This window comes from Ruditapes philippinarum, unplaced genomic scaffold, assembly GCF_026571515.1.
Source record: "Ruditapes philippinarum isolate M1 unplaced genomic scaffold, ASM2657151v2 ctg531_1_1_1_1, whole genome shotgun sequence".
In the NCBI taxonomy this organism is placed as follows: Eukaryota; Metazoa; Mollusca; class Bivalvia; order Venerida; family Veneridae; genus Ruditapes; species Ruditapes philippinarum.
The window spans coordinates 466,848-486,786 of NW_026852123.1; the positions used below are offsets into that span (position 1 = coordinate 466,848).

The 19,939-nt window shown below is 34.0% G+C and overlaps 1 protein-coding gene across 5 annotated transcripts in view; it reads right to left on the reverse strand.

Moving 5' to 3' along the window:
• The window catches only part of LOC132749939 (voltage-dependent calcium channel subunit alpha-2/delta-2-like), a 70,403-nt gene that overhangs the window by 1,879 nt on the left and 48,585 nt on the right, over positions 1–19,939 (reverse strand). For 4 of the 5 annotated variants that reach the window (XM_060739907.1, XM_060739900.1, XM_060739892.1 and 1 more), the window contains 14 exons: positions 19,304–19,403; positions 18,082–18,138; positions 16,244–16,339; positions 13,474–13,583; positions 12,634–12,765; positions 11,624–11,787; positions 10,816–10,886; positions 7,101–7,173; positions 5,706–5,767; positions 4,770–4,796; positions 3,989–4,014; positions 2,794–2,926; positions 2,145–2,287; positions 294–367 (listed from right to left, as the gene is read on the reverse strand). In XM_060739907.1, coding sequence (XP_060595890.1) covers positions 294–367; positions 2,145–2,287; positions 2,794–2,926; positions 3,989–4,014; positions 4,770–4,796; positions 5,706–5,767; positions 7,101–7,173; positions 10,816–10,886; positions 11,624–11,787; positions 12,634–12,765; positions 13,474–13,583; positions 16,244–16,339; positions 18,082–18,138; positions 19,304–19,403 — 1,268 coding nt within the window. The remainder of the gene's footprint in view (positions 1–293; positions 368–2,144; positions 2,288–2,793; positions 2,927–3,988; positions 4,015–4,769; positions 4,797–5,705; positions 5,768–7,100; positions 7,174–10,815; positions 10,887–11,623; positions 11,788–12,633; positions 12,766–13,473; positions 13,584–16,243; positions 16,340–18,081; positions 18,139–19,303; positions 19,404–19,939) is intronic. The other variant, XM_060739915.1, reaches the window with a different exon arrangement.

A 19,939-nucleotide genomic window follows, 5' to 3' on the forward strand; every position in this document is an offset into this window, starting at 1 on the left:
CTTGGAATCATGATCTATAACATATTAAGCTTTAATATTTTCCCTTATTTCTATTTTTTTAGCCTTAATTTTTGGATAAAGAAAGAAAAGCTCAGTGCTTATTAACTTCTAACAGTGTAAGGGAGGCAACTCTAACAAATGTCAAATATTCTGCTTATTATTTGAATAAACAAAACTTCCTAAAATGTACAATGTATAAATGACAATAGTATACTTATTATAATCAGGGATAAGAAAATTTCGTAATACACTCATCACGAATAATCTATTTATAAATATTTAAAGCAACTTACTGCTGGATGGCTATCATAACAGTTGCTTGTAGATTTCCTGTAGCGTGGTTTCATGTGACAAAACTCATTATCAACTGAAATATATAAATACTAAACATTACTCTATAGCCAATTTCTGTAGAAATTTTGGAATATTATTTTTTGGTATATTAGCATTGTATATTGTTCTCTTCTAAAGAAGGAGTACAATAAATGCACCTGTTCCCACTTCAATGAATTGTTATTTTCCCCAAAATGGTGTCAACTTTCACAATTTGGCAGATTTACTTTACTAGGTATGGACCCATTTTTGTTTTTTTCTAAAAATTCTAACTTGTTTGGACCAATACCAATGCCTAAAAGGTTAAGAAAAAACAAAACACTTCTGACATGAATAAAGGCTAAAGATGTTTTTCACTTAACATGTATTACTTCCTCCGGTCACAATTTTGTTGGTCATTCCTAATATATTCTATGGTAAGAATTTTTTTAAAAATTTGCTCACAATTCTATCTCCTCCATGTTATCCTGATATTGATCCTACTATATCATTCTTCATACATATATATATACAGTAGAACTTCGGTAAGTCGAAGTTGAAGGGACTTGCGTAAAAACTTCGACACATCGGGACTTCGACTCATGAATCGCTCTCAATTCCTGACAAAATTTCGACCCGTGACTAGTCCTAATTATAAGCTCTATAACGAAACATATTTCATGTTTTTCCATCATTAATCTTATCTTTAAATTTTACAATGATAAATATAGCATGTCAAATTACATTTTTCACGACTACCCAAAGAGTTACAAAAGGCGTATGATTACGAAAGGGCGATAACTAAACCAGCTTATAGTAAATATTTCGCGTGTTATTCTCACGCGACACCGGGTCAAGGATGTTTTCAAATGAAAGTAGTGAAGTAGTTCTTACTGTTTACTTTCAAATACCACTACGGCAATTAAAAAAGTTACGATTAAAGCATTTTATCACACATTTTATCGCAAACAAAGGCTGTTTGAACACACGGCTGTGTTATTAACACCTATCACACAAGTTGATTGGAAATCGTCTTCGCAGCCAGATAAGGTGTGAAAAATGTCTCGAGGTCAAAGGTGTCAAAAACAATCCAACGACTTCGACTTATTTGTGGTAAATTGCACTAGATTTACTTTATACGGACCACGAAAAAACCTCGACACATCGAAAAATTCGACACATAAAATTTCGACTCATAAATAGGTTTTTATAAGGAATATATAGGGGGGAAAGTCGGGACTTTCATTTTTATTCGACACATCGAGAAAATCGACTAATCGAAGTTCGACTCATAGAAGTTCTACTGTATATATGAAAGAATTTGACAATTCAACTAAATCAGCTGTTTATATGCTTCTTTCATATTTTTTTTTTAATTATAATAAATAGAAAATTGACCATCAATAGAGGGTGGCCACTTCTGGCAAAGGAGCAAATATTGTAGAATCAGGAACTATCTATACAAAAACTGAAAGCTAAGTATTACTGGAAAAAAACAACACAAAAAAACCCAACAACTTAGTCTATATCAGTTTCAACACTCCAATCACATTTGTCTTTAAGTTAAGCCAAAGTAAAAGAGTATTCCATTACATTACCAAATAGGCACACCATTGATAAATTGTCTATCAAAGACTGATTTTCTAACAAGAAAAGTGTCAATAGGACACAAGTGCCTCCAAATTCCAGTGTTTTCTCAGTCTACAGACAAACTGCATGAAACATGGAACAAGGGCAAATCTATATTCTGTCCATGGGCCCATTAAAACCAATAAATGTACAAAAATTGGTTCTTAAAAATAGAAAGTGTGAACTTAAGTTGTATACCCTACCTTCCCTAGCAGAGGGTTCTATAGGCTCCTGTATAAGATCTTTTGGATTGACAGATTTACGACACTTGTCACAACCGTCTTTTTCCGCATCAGTGATCACCATCACAAGGTTTGTATCCATAACACGATGAACCACAAACTCTCTGAAATAAGGTATTTATTAAATGGTTAATCAGCAGTGGCAAAATCAATTAGCCTTATTGTCAAGCTTTTTCCATACGGACAAGTGAAAATTTTCAGAATTCACTTCGTAAGTTTAATATGGACAAGTAAAGAAATGCTTCTGGTAATATTTTCAGGTAGTTAAAAGAAGATTTGCTTGCAATGGTTACATTAAGTCAACAAAACATTTAATGTGTATGGCTTATTCACCCTCACCAAAAGAAATAAATCATATGGGCGAGCATATCAACAAAGTCAAACTATAATAGATTACACCTATATACATACATGCATAATACAAATATAATATAATATAAACATGTTGAAATTGACATCAAAACTAAACAAACAGATGGAACCACTTTATCATAAGAAATAATCTAATGTTCATGATGGGATTCTAAAAACCACATCAGTGATGGGGCAAGTAATTGAAAGTCAACGACCCAACCCATTCTGCCATACAGAACCCCTAGAACAAACTTACCTTGAGCAGTTGATATTTCTAACTTCACAATCAGTCTGACCTTCAAGATACTCTAGGTCAGAGAAGAAATACTGTGCCTGTTTCTTCACACATTCTCTTGTCTTAGCCATGTTGAACAGCTCATCTTCTAGACCTGTAATTCATATAACCCCAAGTTTCAAATCAAAGTAAAATTAAAATCTAGTCTATGGTTTTAATTACAGACTGAACATGGTTTGAACATTTTTCGAAAAACCTATTAAATTTAAGAATTATATATTTATCTACTTTCATAAGGTTTCAGACACAAACCTTTCTTCCAACAAAGCTTAGCTCTTTTTCAATGCTTTATCTTAATTAAAGGTCAGCTAGTACAGATTATGCTGTGAATCAAAATCATCATAAAACAAGTTTCATAATTGTTTTACCATGTGAAAAAAGCTTAAAGCATATTCAAATTACCCTCAAGCCTACTTCCTGGAACAAATCAGTTCTAGTCACATATTAATTATTATGAAGAAACACAACTGCAACTACTAGTATAATAAGGCCTAGGTCGAGTGACAAGACACCTTAACCACTTGGGCACCTTTTCTCTTATATAGCATTTAGTTTATCTTAACGATATACATATGTCTGTACTCAAAATTAAGAAAACTTGTATCTGTATTATATTTTGAACTTTAGAATACAGTGTTACCTCTTTACAGCAGCACTTTTCAGAAAATAAAAAAAATAGCTGATGAAGAGAGGGGTTTCTCAACAGAGGTTAAAATTAGCGTGAGTGATGATTTTGTTTGTTTGTTTGTTTAGGGTTTAACGTCACATCGACACAGTATAGGTCATATCGCGACGTTCCAGCTTTACTGGTGGAGGAAGACCTCAGGTGCCCTTCCGTGCATTATTTCAGGCACAAACGGGCACCTGAGTAGAACCACAAGGGTTCCGTAAGCTAGCTGGATAGCTTCCTCACATGAAAGAATCCAAAGTCCCTGTTGGGATTCGAACCCACAGCAGTGAGGGGCAAGTGGTTTGAAGTCAACGACCTTACCCACTCGGCCACAGGCGCCCCATATGAGTGATGATTACTTTTAGATGAATTTATAATGTTGTTGATGAAAAGGTTTTTGCTCTACAGACGAACCCTTTCTAGAGGTCACACTGTGACCGCTTTGTCGATGTCAGACTGTATTAAATAAAATATAACAATACATACCATATGCAGGTTCTGTATACATCATACTGAAAACAGAAAATTTAACTGTTTACTTTACTAGTTTTTACTACAAAGAACTACAAAGAAAAATATCTGCTCAACTCTAATTTCAACAGTATTTTAGTCATGTATTTCTCTTCCCTTCTGTTCTCACACTCCTGGAATCTGTACATATTTATGAATTGTATATAGTTTGAAGTGACTTATAGGCCCAATGTAGCAGGGTGTTAAAATATGTCGCTCTAATATGAATTACTTACTTACTTATTAGCTGTTAACATCAAAAATACTAAATTTTCACTTGACTGTGATGAAAGTATGAAGTTCATTTGAATCAGTCTTAAGTCTGCTTCCTAGTCTAACCAGTACTGTTGTCGCTTCAGTGTAGCTTGAACCAATTATTGCTCATTTGACAGGCAAACACCTAAACCACTTGGCAACTGCCCCTAAACCAACTTATTTCTCAACAAACAACTTACTTCTCCATATTCGAGGTATAAATCTTCAATAAATAATATTTTATGTGACAAAAAAGACAAATTTTTAAATGATTCAAAATATTTATGGAAAAAGCACAATTATCTCTAATGCCTTGAGAAAGAAACTGCTGAAGCTTAATTCAACACTCCCTGAGAAGATGGACAGAAACCCTTGCAATTATTCCGTTGCTCCAAATTAAAAAGCTAACCATATTCTATGTTGTTACAAATCAATGGGTTATCTTTTTTCATTAATAACATTTAAGACATATGTATGTTAAATATAACAGTTTAACACTTACTTGTAAATGTTGAAGTTCGTAATGGTCCTGAAAAATACAAAGAAAGTTATATATTTGTCAACAGGCTAAATAACTTGCTTAATTGATACCTAAAGTGAAGGTTAATTTATGTTCCTAGTCTAGACAGAGCTAAGAAATACCTGCATTTGGAGACATTATACCTCCAAAACCAATGTACATTCACCTATATTACAACATTTGCTTACCCCTTAAACTACTGACTTCAATAAATGGATTTGTCGAGCATTTTGGAAACTATCCATTATCAATTTGTAGGATATCAAGATGATAACTCAAAGTAACACAGCCAACAGTATAGAGTTACTGGAGTGGCGGCATGGCCAAAAGGTTAACGCTTCGGACTAGTAATCTAATGATCGCTAGCTGCATGGGTTCAAAACCCTGACAGGGGCCAGTTGTTGTTTCCTTTAGCAAGAAACTTTACACTCATTGCTCAGTACTGGTTGGTTCAAGGAATGGATTTGAAAGTGTGTTAATAAGCTAATAGCTTCCTACACAATCAAACTAAAATAAATTCTGTATAAACTAACAGTATAGAGCCTGGTCAGACTGCACAGAAAATCAGGCTGGCCTGGCTCTATACTGGTGGCAAAGGTTAATCAATTTTAGTTCCAGCAGGTTTAAGGGTTGATTGAAAGATTGTGCCAATAATTTAGCAAAGAAGAGGTCATGGGATCTCCCAGCCCATGTTACACTGACGCATTGATGTGTCAGATTGAAAAATGCCTGATGTCACACCAACAAGAGAAATAAAGGTGTATTACATTGTCATTCATCATACTTCAAAAGTAATTTGTATTATTCTGACTTTTTTTGTATACTTTCTTAGAATTATAATTAAATTTATTATCTCTAATTGTTCCTTATTGAAAAAATATACTTTTTTAAAAATAAGTAAAACAGATATATACTTACCATGTCATAATACTTGACCACCAGTTGAAAGTAAGGAATTCGTAAAACAGGGCAACAAATGGCTGAAAAATAAAATGTTAGTTTAAATAATTAATACAAAATAATTTTACCTTAAGAAATTTGTGAAAAAATAACAATATTGATGTCCAGATAAAATGTATGGGTTTTTAGTTTTATTTTTGTTATTTTTTTTAATTATTACTTTCCTATTTACTAAATGCCTTTATCATTGGTGCTGAAGGTTCAAGGGCAATCCTTTCAGCACTTTATAACATTATATTTATCAACGCATGCACTGTGGATGACAAAAGAAAACAAGAAAATCATTTTTAAAAAGTACATGTATGAGTGAAGAAACATATAAAAACAAGCATTTGATAGTATTGCGGGCAATACAGTAGTCCCCTACCGGTCCCTCAAAAAAGTTCTTTAATTGTCATACACTCCTATGGCAATAATTGCCATTTATAATAATATTATAAATTATGTTTATACAACCTTGTCATATTATTACGATGTGGGATTTTAAAGTAAATCCTATAAGGAATGAAGAAGTTGAAGTGAAAATACCAGTTTCTCGAAAAAAATCTAAGTTCAAGGGGGACATAATTCTGGAAATAGTCTTGCTGGAGTATTTAACCTTCTCAAAAATGTCGAGTGATAATAAGAAACATATATATGAAGTTTGAAGTAGATACATTAGGAAATAAAGAAGTTATTTAAAAAAGACAACATTTTTTCCCCTAAAAAATCTAAGTTCAAGGGAGGTAATACTGATATTTTTGTGCTAGAGTTATAAACCTTGTCACTTATGATGTGGTTGATGACCAGAAACTTATATTAAAGTTTGAAGTAAACACCTTAAGAAATAAAGAACATATAGTGAAAAAGCTGAAAAATTTAAATCAGAAATCTTGAAATTCAGGCTATTTGTTGCCATAGCAACCAGAATTTTCAACATAGGAAGAAAAGAAAAGGTTTGCATAATCTCCAGGCTGCCATCTACCCATATTTCAAGTTTCATAAAAATATTTTCAGTACTTTTGAGTTATCACTGGATCCAGTTTATGTGTTAAATTTGCCATTATTTTCTAGTCTATTTGTTGCCATAGCAACCAGAATTTTCAACATAGGAAGAAAAAAAAAAGACGTGCATAATCTCCATACTGCCATCTATCAATATATCAAGTTTCATAAAAATATTTTCAGTACTTTTTGCGTTATCACGGGATCCAGTTTTGTGGACGGACGGAATGACGGACGGACAGACGGACACGGAGGGTAAACCTAAAGTCCCCTCCGGTAAACCGGTAGGGGAAAAAAAAAAAAAAAAAAAAAAAAAAAAAAAAACACTCACAGAATACAAATATTATTATGGTCGACAAAATGACTTACAATGTTAATATTTGCAGCACTAGTTTCATCATTGACAATGTTACATGTAGCTGTATAATCAAACTGATGTATTCTGAAACAATAAAACAAATTCAAAACTTAATTTCAATAGCTTAACCCATCACTTCATGAGCATTTTGTGAAAAATGGCTGTTTTCATTGAAAAGTCTCCCGTTACAAGTTCAAATTGCTATAAAACAATTAAAACTGCTTCAATACTTATAAAACTTGGCACAAATGTTGACTGGACCATTGCCTTTGTAACAACATGCTCAGGCTTCCATCAAAATTGATTTCAAAGTGCTGCAACTTCTCAATGGATTGAGATAGAGTCAAATGCTTTTCAGCGTTGGTTACACGTTACCTTATGATCGATCTGGGGTCATTTTTAGCCTCTCACAAGACTGCCGCCCCCCTTCAAATCCCCCAAACAGAAGGGGGCACATCCCCCTTCTGGCAACCCCCTGATGAATCATTTGGATGTGGGGCCATGCCGAAAAAGTGGTCACTTTTTTTAACAACATTATTTAAACAAACTAGAACTGTGTCCAAAGGACACGGATGCCCCCACTGACAACATATGTATGGTATATAGTGAAAAAATCAACAAAGGGCCATAATTCTGTTAAATTTGGTCGCAGCAAAAATTCCTTCCTTTACTACCATCTACACATTAAGGTTGTTCATCCCTGGAAGTTTAAGCAAAATCTACCATCCGGTTTAAGAGGAGTTGTGTTCACAAAATTTCTACATAGTATATAGTGAAAAAATCAACAAAGGGCCATAATTCTGTTAAATTTGGTCGCAGTGAAAATTCCTTCCTTTACTTCCATTTACACATTAAGGTTGTTCATCCCTGAAAGTAAAAGCAAAATCTGTCATCTGGTTTAAGACGAGTTGCGTTCACAAAATTTCTACATAGTATATAGTGAAAAAATCAACAACGGGCCATAATTCTGTTAAATTTGGTCGCAGCGAAAATTCCTTCCTTTACTATCATCTACATATTAAGGTTGTTCAACCCTGGAAGTTTAAGCAAAATCTGCCATCCGGTTTAAGAGGAGTTGCGTTCACAAAATTTCTATATGGTATATAGTGAAAAAATCAACAACGGGCCATAATTCTGTTAAATTTGGTCGCAGCAAAAATTCCTTCCTTTACTGCCATTTACACATTAAGGTTGTTCATCCCTGGAAGTTTAAGCAAAATCTGCCATCCGGTTTAAGAGGAGTTGCGTTCACAAAATTTCTATATGGTATATAGTGAAAAAATCAACAAAGGGCCATAATTCTGTTAAATTTGGTCGCAGCAAAAATTCCTTCCTTTACTGCCATCTTCACATTAAGGTTGTTCATCCCTGGAAGTTTAAGCAAAATCTGCCATCCGGTTTAAGAGGAGTTGGGTTCACAAAATTTCTACATAGTATATAGTGAAACAAGAGGGCCATGATGGCCCTAGATCGCTCACCTGAATTATCAAACTCATCCAAACAATTACCTAGACAAGCATTCTGACCAAGTCTCATGACAGGTGAGTCAAAAATGTGACCACTACAGTGTTAACAAGGATTATCCATATTTGAGCAGTGCGACCTAGTTTTTTACCCAGGTGACACATATTCAAACTTGACCTAGAAATCATCAAAACAAACTTTCAGACCAATTTCCAGGATACTTGGATCAAAACAGTAGCAACTAGAGTGTTAACAAGATTTTTCTATTTTTAGCTCCGGTGACCTAGTTTCACATGCGATTTCGAACTCATCCAAGCAATTACCTAGACAAACATCCTGACCAAGTTTGATGATAATTGAGTCGAAAATGTGACCACTAGAATGTTAACAAGGTTTTTCCATATTTGGCGGTGTGACCTAGTTTTTCATCCAAGATGACCCATGTTCGATCTTGACTTAGAAATCATCAAAACAAAACTTTCAGACCAATTAACAGAATATTTGGATCACAACAGTAGCCACTAGAGTGTTAACAAGATTTTTTCTATTTTTAGCTCCTGTGACCTAGTTTTTCATCCGAAATGTCCCATGTTCGATTTATTCCCAGCAATGACCTAGACAAGTTTCCTGACCAAGTTTTGATGACAATTGAGTCAAAATTGTGACCACTAGAGTGTTAACAAGGTTTTTCTATTTTTAGCTCCTGTGACCTAGTTTTTCATCCGAGATGACCCATGTTCGAACTCATCCGAGCTATCACCTTAACAAGCATCTTGATCAAGTTTGATGATGATTGATGCAAAAATGTGGACCGCTAAAGTGTTAACAAGGTTTTTCTATTTTTTAGCTCTGGTGACCTACTTTTTCATCCGAGATGACCCATGTTCGAACTCATCCAAGCTATCAACTAGATAAGCATCCTGACCAAGTTTGATGATGATTGATGCAAAAATGTGACCACTAGAGTGTTCACAAGGTTTTTCTATTTATAGCTCCGGTGACCTAGTTTTTCATCCGAGATGACCCATATTCGAACTCATCCGAGCTATTATCTAAACAAGCATCCTGACAAAGTTTGATGATGATTGGGTCAAAAATGTGACCACTAGAGTGTTCACAAGGTTTTTCTATTTTTAGCTCCTGTGACCTAGTTTTTCATCAGAGATGACCCATGTTCGAACTCATCCAAGCAATTGACTAGACAAGCATTCTGACCAAGTTTGATGATGATTGGTTCAAAAATGTGACCACTAGAGTGTTCACAAGGTTTTTCTATTTATAGCTCCTGTGACCTACGTTTTTCATCCGAGATGACCCATGTTCGAACTCATCCAAGCTATCACCTAGACAAACATCCTGACCAAGTTTGATGATGATTGGGTCAAAAATGTGACCTCTAGAGTGTTCACAAGGTTTTTCTATTTTTAGCTCTTGTGACCTAGTTTTTCATCCGAGATGACCCATGTTCGAACTCATCCGAGCTTTCAACTAGATAAGCATCCTGACCAAGTTTGATGATGATTGAGGCAAAAATGCGACCGCTAGAGTGTTCACAAGTAATTGTGGACGGCCGGACGGACGACGGACGACGGACATTCACCGATCCTAAAAGCTCACCCTGAGCAAGCTCAGGTGAGCTAAAAATCAACAAAGGGCCATAATTCTGTTAAATTTGGTCGCAGCAAAAATTCCTTCCTTTACTGCCATCTACATATTAAGGTTGTTCATCCCTGATAGTTTAAGCAAAATCTGCCATCCGGTTTAAGAGCAGTTGCATTCACAAGATTTCGGGACGTACGGACAGACGGACGGACGGCGTGACGGACGGACAAGTGCAGCGCTATATGCTCCCACTCTGTGGCGGCATAAAAACAGTATTTGGGGACTAAATAGGGCATTTTTTCACTGAGGCCTAAAAGAGGGGAAGGAGTCGAAAGTGCGTTGTTTTGCGTATATTTGAGCTAAAGGGTTAAATGCACATTTTGCCTTAGAACTGCATTGATTTTTATTTCTCAAAATCTTTTTAATTTTGGTGTTCTTTTGTGTTTATTGGCCAATTACAGAACAGAATTATCATTTTTTAGTTTGTAATAATGAAATAAATAACTAAAGCTATTGAAAGTGGTCCCTAGAAATAAATATGAATTCCGACTCCACCCAATTTCATACTAGTTTTTCTTATTTGCTTTTAACAAATGTGAAGTATACTTGACTGATATAGAATCATATTTCATGAGTAAAATCAAATAAACATTCAAATACCTATGAAAGAAGGAGCTATTGTAAAGTTGAAACATTACTTCAGGATCTACCTTTCCAAAGAAACGTCCAACCTAAAAACATAACAATATTAAAATCAACATTTCTTTGTATTTTGCTGCTTTCTTCCATATATATTTTGCTAAATAATCACTAAATACATCTTTACACTAAATTTTCTATTATTCATTAAATCTATGTACATGTATAATGTCAAAATACATCATAGATTTAAAAGAAACTTACATCATAACATGTGTCACAGAAACTGATATAAAATTTATGATTGTTTAAAAAAGTAATTGTTAATTAATGATTAATTTATTCCTTAACCCTTTGACCCTTAATTCAATATAATCAATTTGTCCTTGACATGGAATTTTGGACCAATCCACTGTTTATTAAAGGGTTTTCAAACATGGAAATGCTAAAATTTGTTAGTTACTAGTATCGTGTCTGAATTGACTGTACAAATGAGCCAGTGGCATTACCAAGTCATCAGTTCTGCTTCCACTAATTCTTATCCCACTGAATTTCTTAATATAAACTTGCCCAGCTTCAATTTTTGGAACTGTCCATTATCAATAGTAGAGATATCAAGATGAAAAATTTAAAAATAGCCAGCCAAAAGTATAGACATCAAAATGAAAATTTTCAATGCAGTGAAGAGCATGGTCGAAATTGCAAGAATTTGCATGCTGGACTGACTCTATGCTGGTGACAAAAGGTTAATCACTTGCAGTCTCAACAGAAAAAAGGCTTAAAATTTTAAACTTGCCAACATCGGGAAAACCAACATAGTTTCACTTACACTAGTTTCGTACTGTTCTTGATTAGTTGCTATAAGAAACGCCCCGTCATCAATCAGGTAACATGCCGTGGTTGACGGATCCCCGCAGTCACCTATACTTGTCTGGTTGGATACTTTAATCATGGTATCTCTGATGTGCTCGTGTGTGAATACCGCTCCCAGAACTAAAATTATATTTGATAAGTTTATTAAAAGCCCATTATGCCCAAGAAATACTTTATATTTAAATTTCTCAAAAGCTTTTTTTTTGTGTCCTATTATGGTTTCCAAAACGTTACTCATTGGTCATTTACCTGTTTGTTTGTTTCATTTTACGCCTTTTCCCAACAGTATTTCAGTCATAAAGGCGGGTAGTTTCCTAACCATCGTTCCTGGAGCATTACACCAATACTAGACTACCTTCCTCCGCGCTAAACTACCAAAGCATCTCCCAGCGATCGAACCCACGCCAGAGAGGTAACTGGATTAGAAGTCATTGACTCTAACCCCTCGACCACGGAGGGGGTTGTGGTCATTTACCTGAACCATTATTTGCTTGTTTTGCTTTTTTGAACTTAGTACAGTTATAATTATCTTGTATTTTGTATGAAAGTCAAAATACTACTTTATTTACATTATACCACCTTTAAGATAAATAATTTCACATTCACATTTACATCCTGTTGCTAAAAAGCATCTATTATGCTATACAACTATCATTTAATTATAATACTCACGTTTGCCCTATCTAATGTAGTAAAAAATCCCTCATTTCTGAGGCATAATGTGCCTTTAAAGACTTGGCTTGAGTGACATACACTGCAATTGCGATAAAACACTCATGTTGGGGTCCAGAGTCTCAGAACCATGTTATTACCAGGTTCTGATTTATAACGCTCATCAGGAAAATATCGCATTACCCCACCCACCCCTGATAGATATATAATACTCATGATCTTTTCCTTTCCAATCAACAAATATCAACAATTTTGTGTTTTTAAAACAATTTAATAATGTAAGGGATAACATACCTGCAGCTTTGTAGTTCAGACTTTGACCACCAAGGTTTGAGCCCATCTTGCTGTTGTTAATGGAAATAGACTTGACAACTGTTACTTCACCAAATGAATCATTGGCAGATATATTTTCCGGACTAACTGGATCTAAAATAATGACCACAAAACAATATATGAGCTGCGTCACGACAAAACCAACGTAATGGGTTTGCGACCAGCATGGATCCAGACCAGCCTGCGCATCCGCGCAGTCTGATCAGGATCCATGCTGTTCGCTTACCAACTCTATAACAAGTAGAGAAACTGATAGCGAACAGTATGGATCCTGATCAGACTGTGCAGACTGGTCTGGATCCATGCTCGTCACAAACGTGCTATGTTGGTTTTGTCATGACGCGGCTCATATATACATTTTCATAAGAGTGCATTATATATATATATTATATATAAGTCTGAAAGCAGTTTCAAGAAGACTTTTTCAGTTTTCTTACAAAACTTTTATGAATATTTTCCTGATACTTTAGTTCTTCAAACATTTCACTTCAAACATTTCACTTAACAACAGTTATTAAACTATAGAAGTTTAGAAAATCATTATGCATAGTATTTCAATCATTCAATGTCCAACTTTACCAAAGATATATAGGTCACTGAATATTCATATCAAATGCTGGGCATCAATGTTTAACTTGCCAAGAATATAAGGGGCTCTGAATACCTATAATAAAATGTGAGGCTATTGCCTTACAAACCAAGAATATATAGGACACCACCTAAATGTGGGGCATCAATGTACAACTTACCAAGAATATGGAGCACTGAATATTAAATGTGGGGCATCAATGTACAACTTACCAAGAATATATGGAGCACTGAATATTAAATGTGGGGCATCAATAGCTCTCTTGAAGTAGTTGGCTTTCCATGGATCTCTCTGATCAATAAACTGTTTGACCAAATCTTCCCTGAAATGACCAGAAAATTGTTCTTGTGATTCATACACATCTACAAAATATCAAATCATGCTTTACTATATTTATTACACTATTAAAATTAATGTTAGTCAATATGTTAACAAAAAATCTTATTTATCAAGATCTGTAAACAAATCTGTGAATTAAAAAAATTGAATTTGTTAGTGAAATTAAAGTTAGTATTTTAATATTTCTCTCTGAAATAGTGGCTAAAAGATGATGTGATTGTAAGAAGATGAATAACACTTGGCTGAAATAAAGTTCATCAAACATGCCATATGACATATATCATACATGTATCTACATAAGGTTGAAAAGAATAAAACTGATCCCTGATGGATCTTCATTGCTCACCAGAGCTTTTTTCCTTATATATAAAAATAAACCTTATGAAAGCTTTTTGGCTTAAAAAACACTCACCAGAGTTTCCAGCAAAAAGATTATTCAAAGACAGCTTAATATAATTACATTACTTCAGAGCTTATGATTTGACCCAGCTGTTATGACCTGACTGATCCAGCATTAATTATTTGACCCAACATTTATGATGATCCAGTTTTTCTAATGACTCATCTTATATGACTCCATCCACCTTTTATGATTTCACCCCGGTTTTATGATTTAACCCAATATTTATGACTTGATCCAACTTTTATTATTCAAACCAGCTTATATGACTTAAAACCATTTTTTTTAAACTTGACAACGCTCATAATTATGATATCATCAAACTTTAAGAATTGACCCATTCTACTTAACCCAGCACTATGACTTGACCCAGCTTTAATGACTTGACTTGATCCATATTTTATGACTTTACTTGACTTGATCCATATTTCATGACTTTACCCAGCTTTATTGACTTGACTTGATCCATATTTTATGACTCTACCCAGCTTTTTATCCCAGCTGATCCATCTTTGCTCTCAAGTTGTATTACATTTTGATTACTGTTAATACATTAAGTTGTGGCCTAAATTATATACTCTAGGCAAAAGCTATGCATTTATATAATTTGACCTACTGACCTAGATTTTTACTTCTCATTTCCTATTTTCAACATTGATAGACATATGATCAATGTATGTTATAATAATGTTTTTGTTTAAATAAAATTCGACAAAATTTATTACATCTGGTGGGTTAACTAATTCTCCTCGGTTTGACCTGGTAGCCTAGTTTTTGACTGAGTTATACAAGTTTTGAAGACATTGAATTTAAAACAAAAATTAATTTCTACAGCGTCCTCATTTTAATGACAAACAAGCTAGAGATGATGGAAACAGACATTTAGTGATCATAAAATATTTTCTTGATAATGTTGAATTACTTATATAATATGAAAACATATGCAAACATAAACATCTAAGATAATAATTATATATAAATTCATTCACTCTATATCATTCACACTTACTACGCTTTCTAGTTTCAAACAAGAATAATTAAGTATTCAGACAGGAAAAAAAAGAAAGAAAACCAAACAAGTCAAAATATATTGAATATATATTTGAAAATAAGAAGTGCTCCAAAATTAAAAAAACAATACATTTGTGTTCGAGTGTAGAAAATTTCGTAACTACTCATTGTAAAGCCATTTTCATTCATAGGTTTTGTCTTTTGTTATAGATATTGTTCTTTATAAATGGGTTTTTGTTGTTGTTGTTCCTTGTTGCTTCATCATACTAGGTATATTTATATGAGCCGCGTCACGACAAAACCAACATAGTGCGTTTGCGACCAGCATGGATCCAGACCAGCCTGCGCATCCGCGCAGTCTGATCAGGATCCATGCTGTTCGCTTACAAACCCTATAACAAGTAGAGATACTGATAGCGAACAGCATGGATCCTGATCAGATTGCACAGATGCGCAGGCTGGTCTGGATCCATGCTGGTTGCAAACCCATTATGTTGGTTTTGTCATGGCGCGGCTCAAATGTTAAAACCCATGTGTCAAAATGACTTTACCATGACCAATCATTACATGCAAATATTTTCAAATTATGGCATTATTCTATTATTTGAATTTATAACAATCAAATTTCTTATTATATCTATTTAAATCATGGCGTTATTCTATTATTAGAATTTATAATCAAATATCTAATCTAAATTGTAAAATATTGCAAACCATTGATCTTAGTAATTATATATCGTGCTATAAGAGTTAACACAAATTTGGCAAGTCAAAACTTTAATGAATCCTAGTTGCTAATGATGACCAAAATTTTTTCATCGTCAAACATTATTTCAGGCCAATATTAAGAGTAGATAACTGACAAGGTGTAAGTTTCTGATCGACAGGAAGAGAAATGAGGAATTAACAATTCTAGGAGGAACAGTGGCTATTTTTAGAAATTACTTTCTTCCCCAAAATAACAACCTACTTATAAATATTTAAAGAAAAACTGAATGGTTTCACGTCTATTCAATGGTGTATCTGATTATAAAAATCTTCATCTGTCAATCAAATAGATAAGAAATTTTTTTTAGAAAATATAACAGGATCTTCAAAATGGTCGTGAAAACTGAATAATTTTACAGTAATCTACGTTTACACACGTTCTATAGAAAGCAGACGAGAATAATGACAGTTAAGACAATAAGAACAGAGAGCTGATCTACTACATCGCGACACAAACCGCATACCTATCCGTCACATTACTACACTCAATATAACATTTTCTATCTCGAGGTCGCGGGCCCTCACACAAATTCCTCGTAGCAAGATGCTTGTATGTGCAGCTTGCAACACAAATAGGTAAAATTGTTACAACTATCGTATGTATCAAGTGATCTGATTGGTTTAAAATTATCTATAGTGCATCAAAGTGAGTCAAAAGTTCTGATTGGTTTATAACAATGCTTATTCAACTCAGGATCTCTTAACCAAAATCTGATTGGTTGAAATCTAAAATTAATCCAGTTCTCGGACTGCTTTGAATTATTCAACACATAATTTCATCGCATGATGTCACCTGCTTCGATGCACTATACTCCTTACACATTTCTCTATATCTCACACACTTTATATAACATAGCCCAAAAAATGGTGATTTTTAGAGTTGGCGTGGCCAAGTGTTCATATCAGACTAGTAATCTACAAATTGCTTGTGGCAAAGGCTTTTATCACTTTCCTTTTCAGCAGGAAACAACATCTAAAAATTTCTTTCAATAAAAATCTCTCCAATAATAATAACTTCAAACATGCACCAATGTCAAAAGACTGATTATAATTTATAACACCCATCACCAAATTAAATTCAGATAAAATTCATATATAATAACGATGTAAAATATATGTTCACACAAAAAAATGTAAAAATTTGATTAAATAACATGAATAAATTGAAAAATAACTTGCATAAATGAAAACACGTTAATTGAATTGTTGAATAAAATTGAATTAAATACGAAACTTATCAATGATAAATAAGGTCTTCTACAGTGAAAAAGAGTTCTGTCACAGGAGTGACAATACCACCATCATCTCTGACATAGGACTTTATTTCAGTTCATTTTTCATTAGTTTTCAAGGTGAACATTTGAGCTAAGTAAGAAGATAGACTTTTAAAGACTTTGTAATTTATAGTGCAGTCACAAATTTGTCCAATATCTAAAGTGACCTTGACCTTCAGCCAGCACAGTGAAAGTTAAATTTCTGCACATCTTTTTAATTAGGTGAACATTACAGCCAACTTTGAAGAAAATCCTTCAAGGTCAATAGGATCCATAATAAAGTGGACACAAAATTGTCTGACAATTGATAATTAAATATGACCTTGACCTTGAAGCAGAATAATTCTGCACATCATCTTGTTCAGGTAAACATTACAGCCAAGTTAGAAGAAAATCCTTCAAGGACAGTAGGATTATTTATATAGTGGGAACAAAATTGTCTGACAATTAATAATTAAATGACCTTGACCTTGAAGCAGAATAGCAGCAATATAGGTTCTGCACATCATCTTGTTCAGGTAAGCATAACAGCCAAGTTTGAAAGAAATCCTTTAAGGGGTTAACAATTGATAGAGCAGACGCAGTAGAGACAGACAGACGGACAGACCAACATGACAAAGTGATTCCAGTATAACCTCCACAATTATGTTATATGGTATGGGTATAATATTGGGAAAATGAAAGATGGGTTAAATTAAAACTTGTTAATACTTAATTAAACTTCTTAAATATTTAGAAAAACAAATTAAATAAAAACTTGTACATCTTCAGCGAATTATTGAGAGAGAAAAAAATTGAATTCAAAAATTTCTTGGTCAATGCTAAAAAATTTGTCCAGTGATTTACTGAAAACAAAAAATGAATTAAATTGTCAAAAAACATCTTCAGTGAAATATAGAAAGGAAAAAATAAATCAAATTTGAACTTATCGATGCCAAATTACATCTTTAGTGGAATGAAAACTTCATGAAAAAGTGATATGTTTGTGTCAATTCAATCATACACCTCACAAGAACATCTTTACTTACCTTTTAGGGTATATCTTAGTTAAACCTCCCATTGTCGCAATAAAGGCGCCAATCAACCTATTATAAAGTATAAAGCAGAAATTTACAGCAATCATGAGTGTTACTTTCAATACTTTGTTTGCTTTATTTCTGGTTTTTACACAGAATTTAACACATTTATGGCCATACCTCGCCACCTAACAGATTTTTCTGGATTACAAACCAGAAATTACAAATGTCTCTACTAGTGACCGACGACGAATCCCACATCAGGTCAATACTTTATTTGTTTTCTACGCAGACCGTAACACATTTTTGGTCATGTCTTGAACATCAATCCACCTAACGTGCTTTCCTGGATAACTAACCAGTAATTTACCAATTTCTCTCTGCAAGTGACCAACTACTAATCCCACATGATTTCTGAATCAGCGGTGAGAGACAAATGACCATTGGACTCAAATGTCCAAGAACAAATGTCACCGAGAAATTTTGCTTCACCTGATGACTGGACCAGTGACCCTTGAATAACAAATCCAATGCTCTCTCCATGAAACTGATTATTTGAATGTTGAAACAGTATTGCTTGTGTAAATCATGCAAACTGCACAATACCTGCATTACCATTAACATATCACATTGGTTTTACACATATAATATTGTCCTTAGTGTGATGCATAAAGAATAGACAATGCCATATAGATCCTTCTGTTTTCAAAAGTTGTATTTTACAATTTAAATGGCTACATTCAGCTGCACTAGTCTAGAAAAATCCTCCAGTTACAATTTTAGCATTTGAGCCGCGTCACGACAAAACCAACGTACTGCGTTTGCGACCAGCATGGATCCAGACCAGCCTGCGCATCCGCGCAGTCTGACTAGGATCTATGCTGTCCGCCTACAAACCCTATAACAAGTAGAGAAACTGATAGTGAACAGCATGGATCCTGATCAGACTGCGCGGATGTGCAGGCTGATCTTGATCCATGCTGGTCGCAACCCATTATGTTGGTTTGGTCATGGCGCAGCTCATTTTTTTTTTTCAATAAAAGTTATATCACACAAGTAGAATCCTCAACGTCTTTTATCTTTAAAACCAATCAAAAAGCTTCCTTGCATGACAAAATATAATTGTTCTCAGCAGATTTCTAGGTCACAGTTTTTAAATGTGTAAGTGACTCAAAGTCCACGACTATGATTTAATAGTAAATAAAATGTTATCAATCTTGATCACATGACTCACCCTTCTCCATCCGGATTGTTGTGTAGAAGCGGCCAGAATCCGTCTATAGTTGATGTTACGGAGAGATCAAACAATAAATGATTGATCAATTCATCGTCCCCTGTTAATTCATAAAACAAATCAATAATACTTAAAGAAATGAATGTAATAAATATTAATGAAAAATAAATGATCAAACTTAATTTGTCTCCGAAAATGAAAATAAATCTTTTTCATTCACACCATTATTCTTAACTGACCAATTTTTTTTCTAACATGTCAAACAAATACTGTCATATGGTGACTTTCCAGCTTTAGTTGTGACGACCTCAGCTGCTTCTCTGAATATTACTTCACGCAAAGACTGTAACTTAATCATCCCTATTAACATTCCATAAGCTAGCTGAATAACTTCCTCACATGAAAGAATCTGAAGTCCCTAGCGAGTCAGTAATACCTTCCATAGAAAATAAAACAAATAACGCCTCGGTTAGCGGTGTTCTTCTCGGGATGATAATTTACTGTTGCTCACAAACCTATGTGTTATTTATATAATATAACCAAACATAAACTAGAACTGCCACTATCATGGCGTGAATACCCCCGCATACCACTTTGTCAGAATCAACAGTGGCCATTTAGAGCTCAAGGACAACC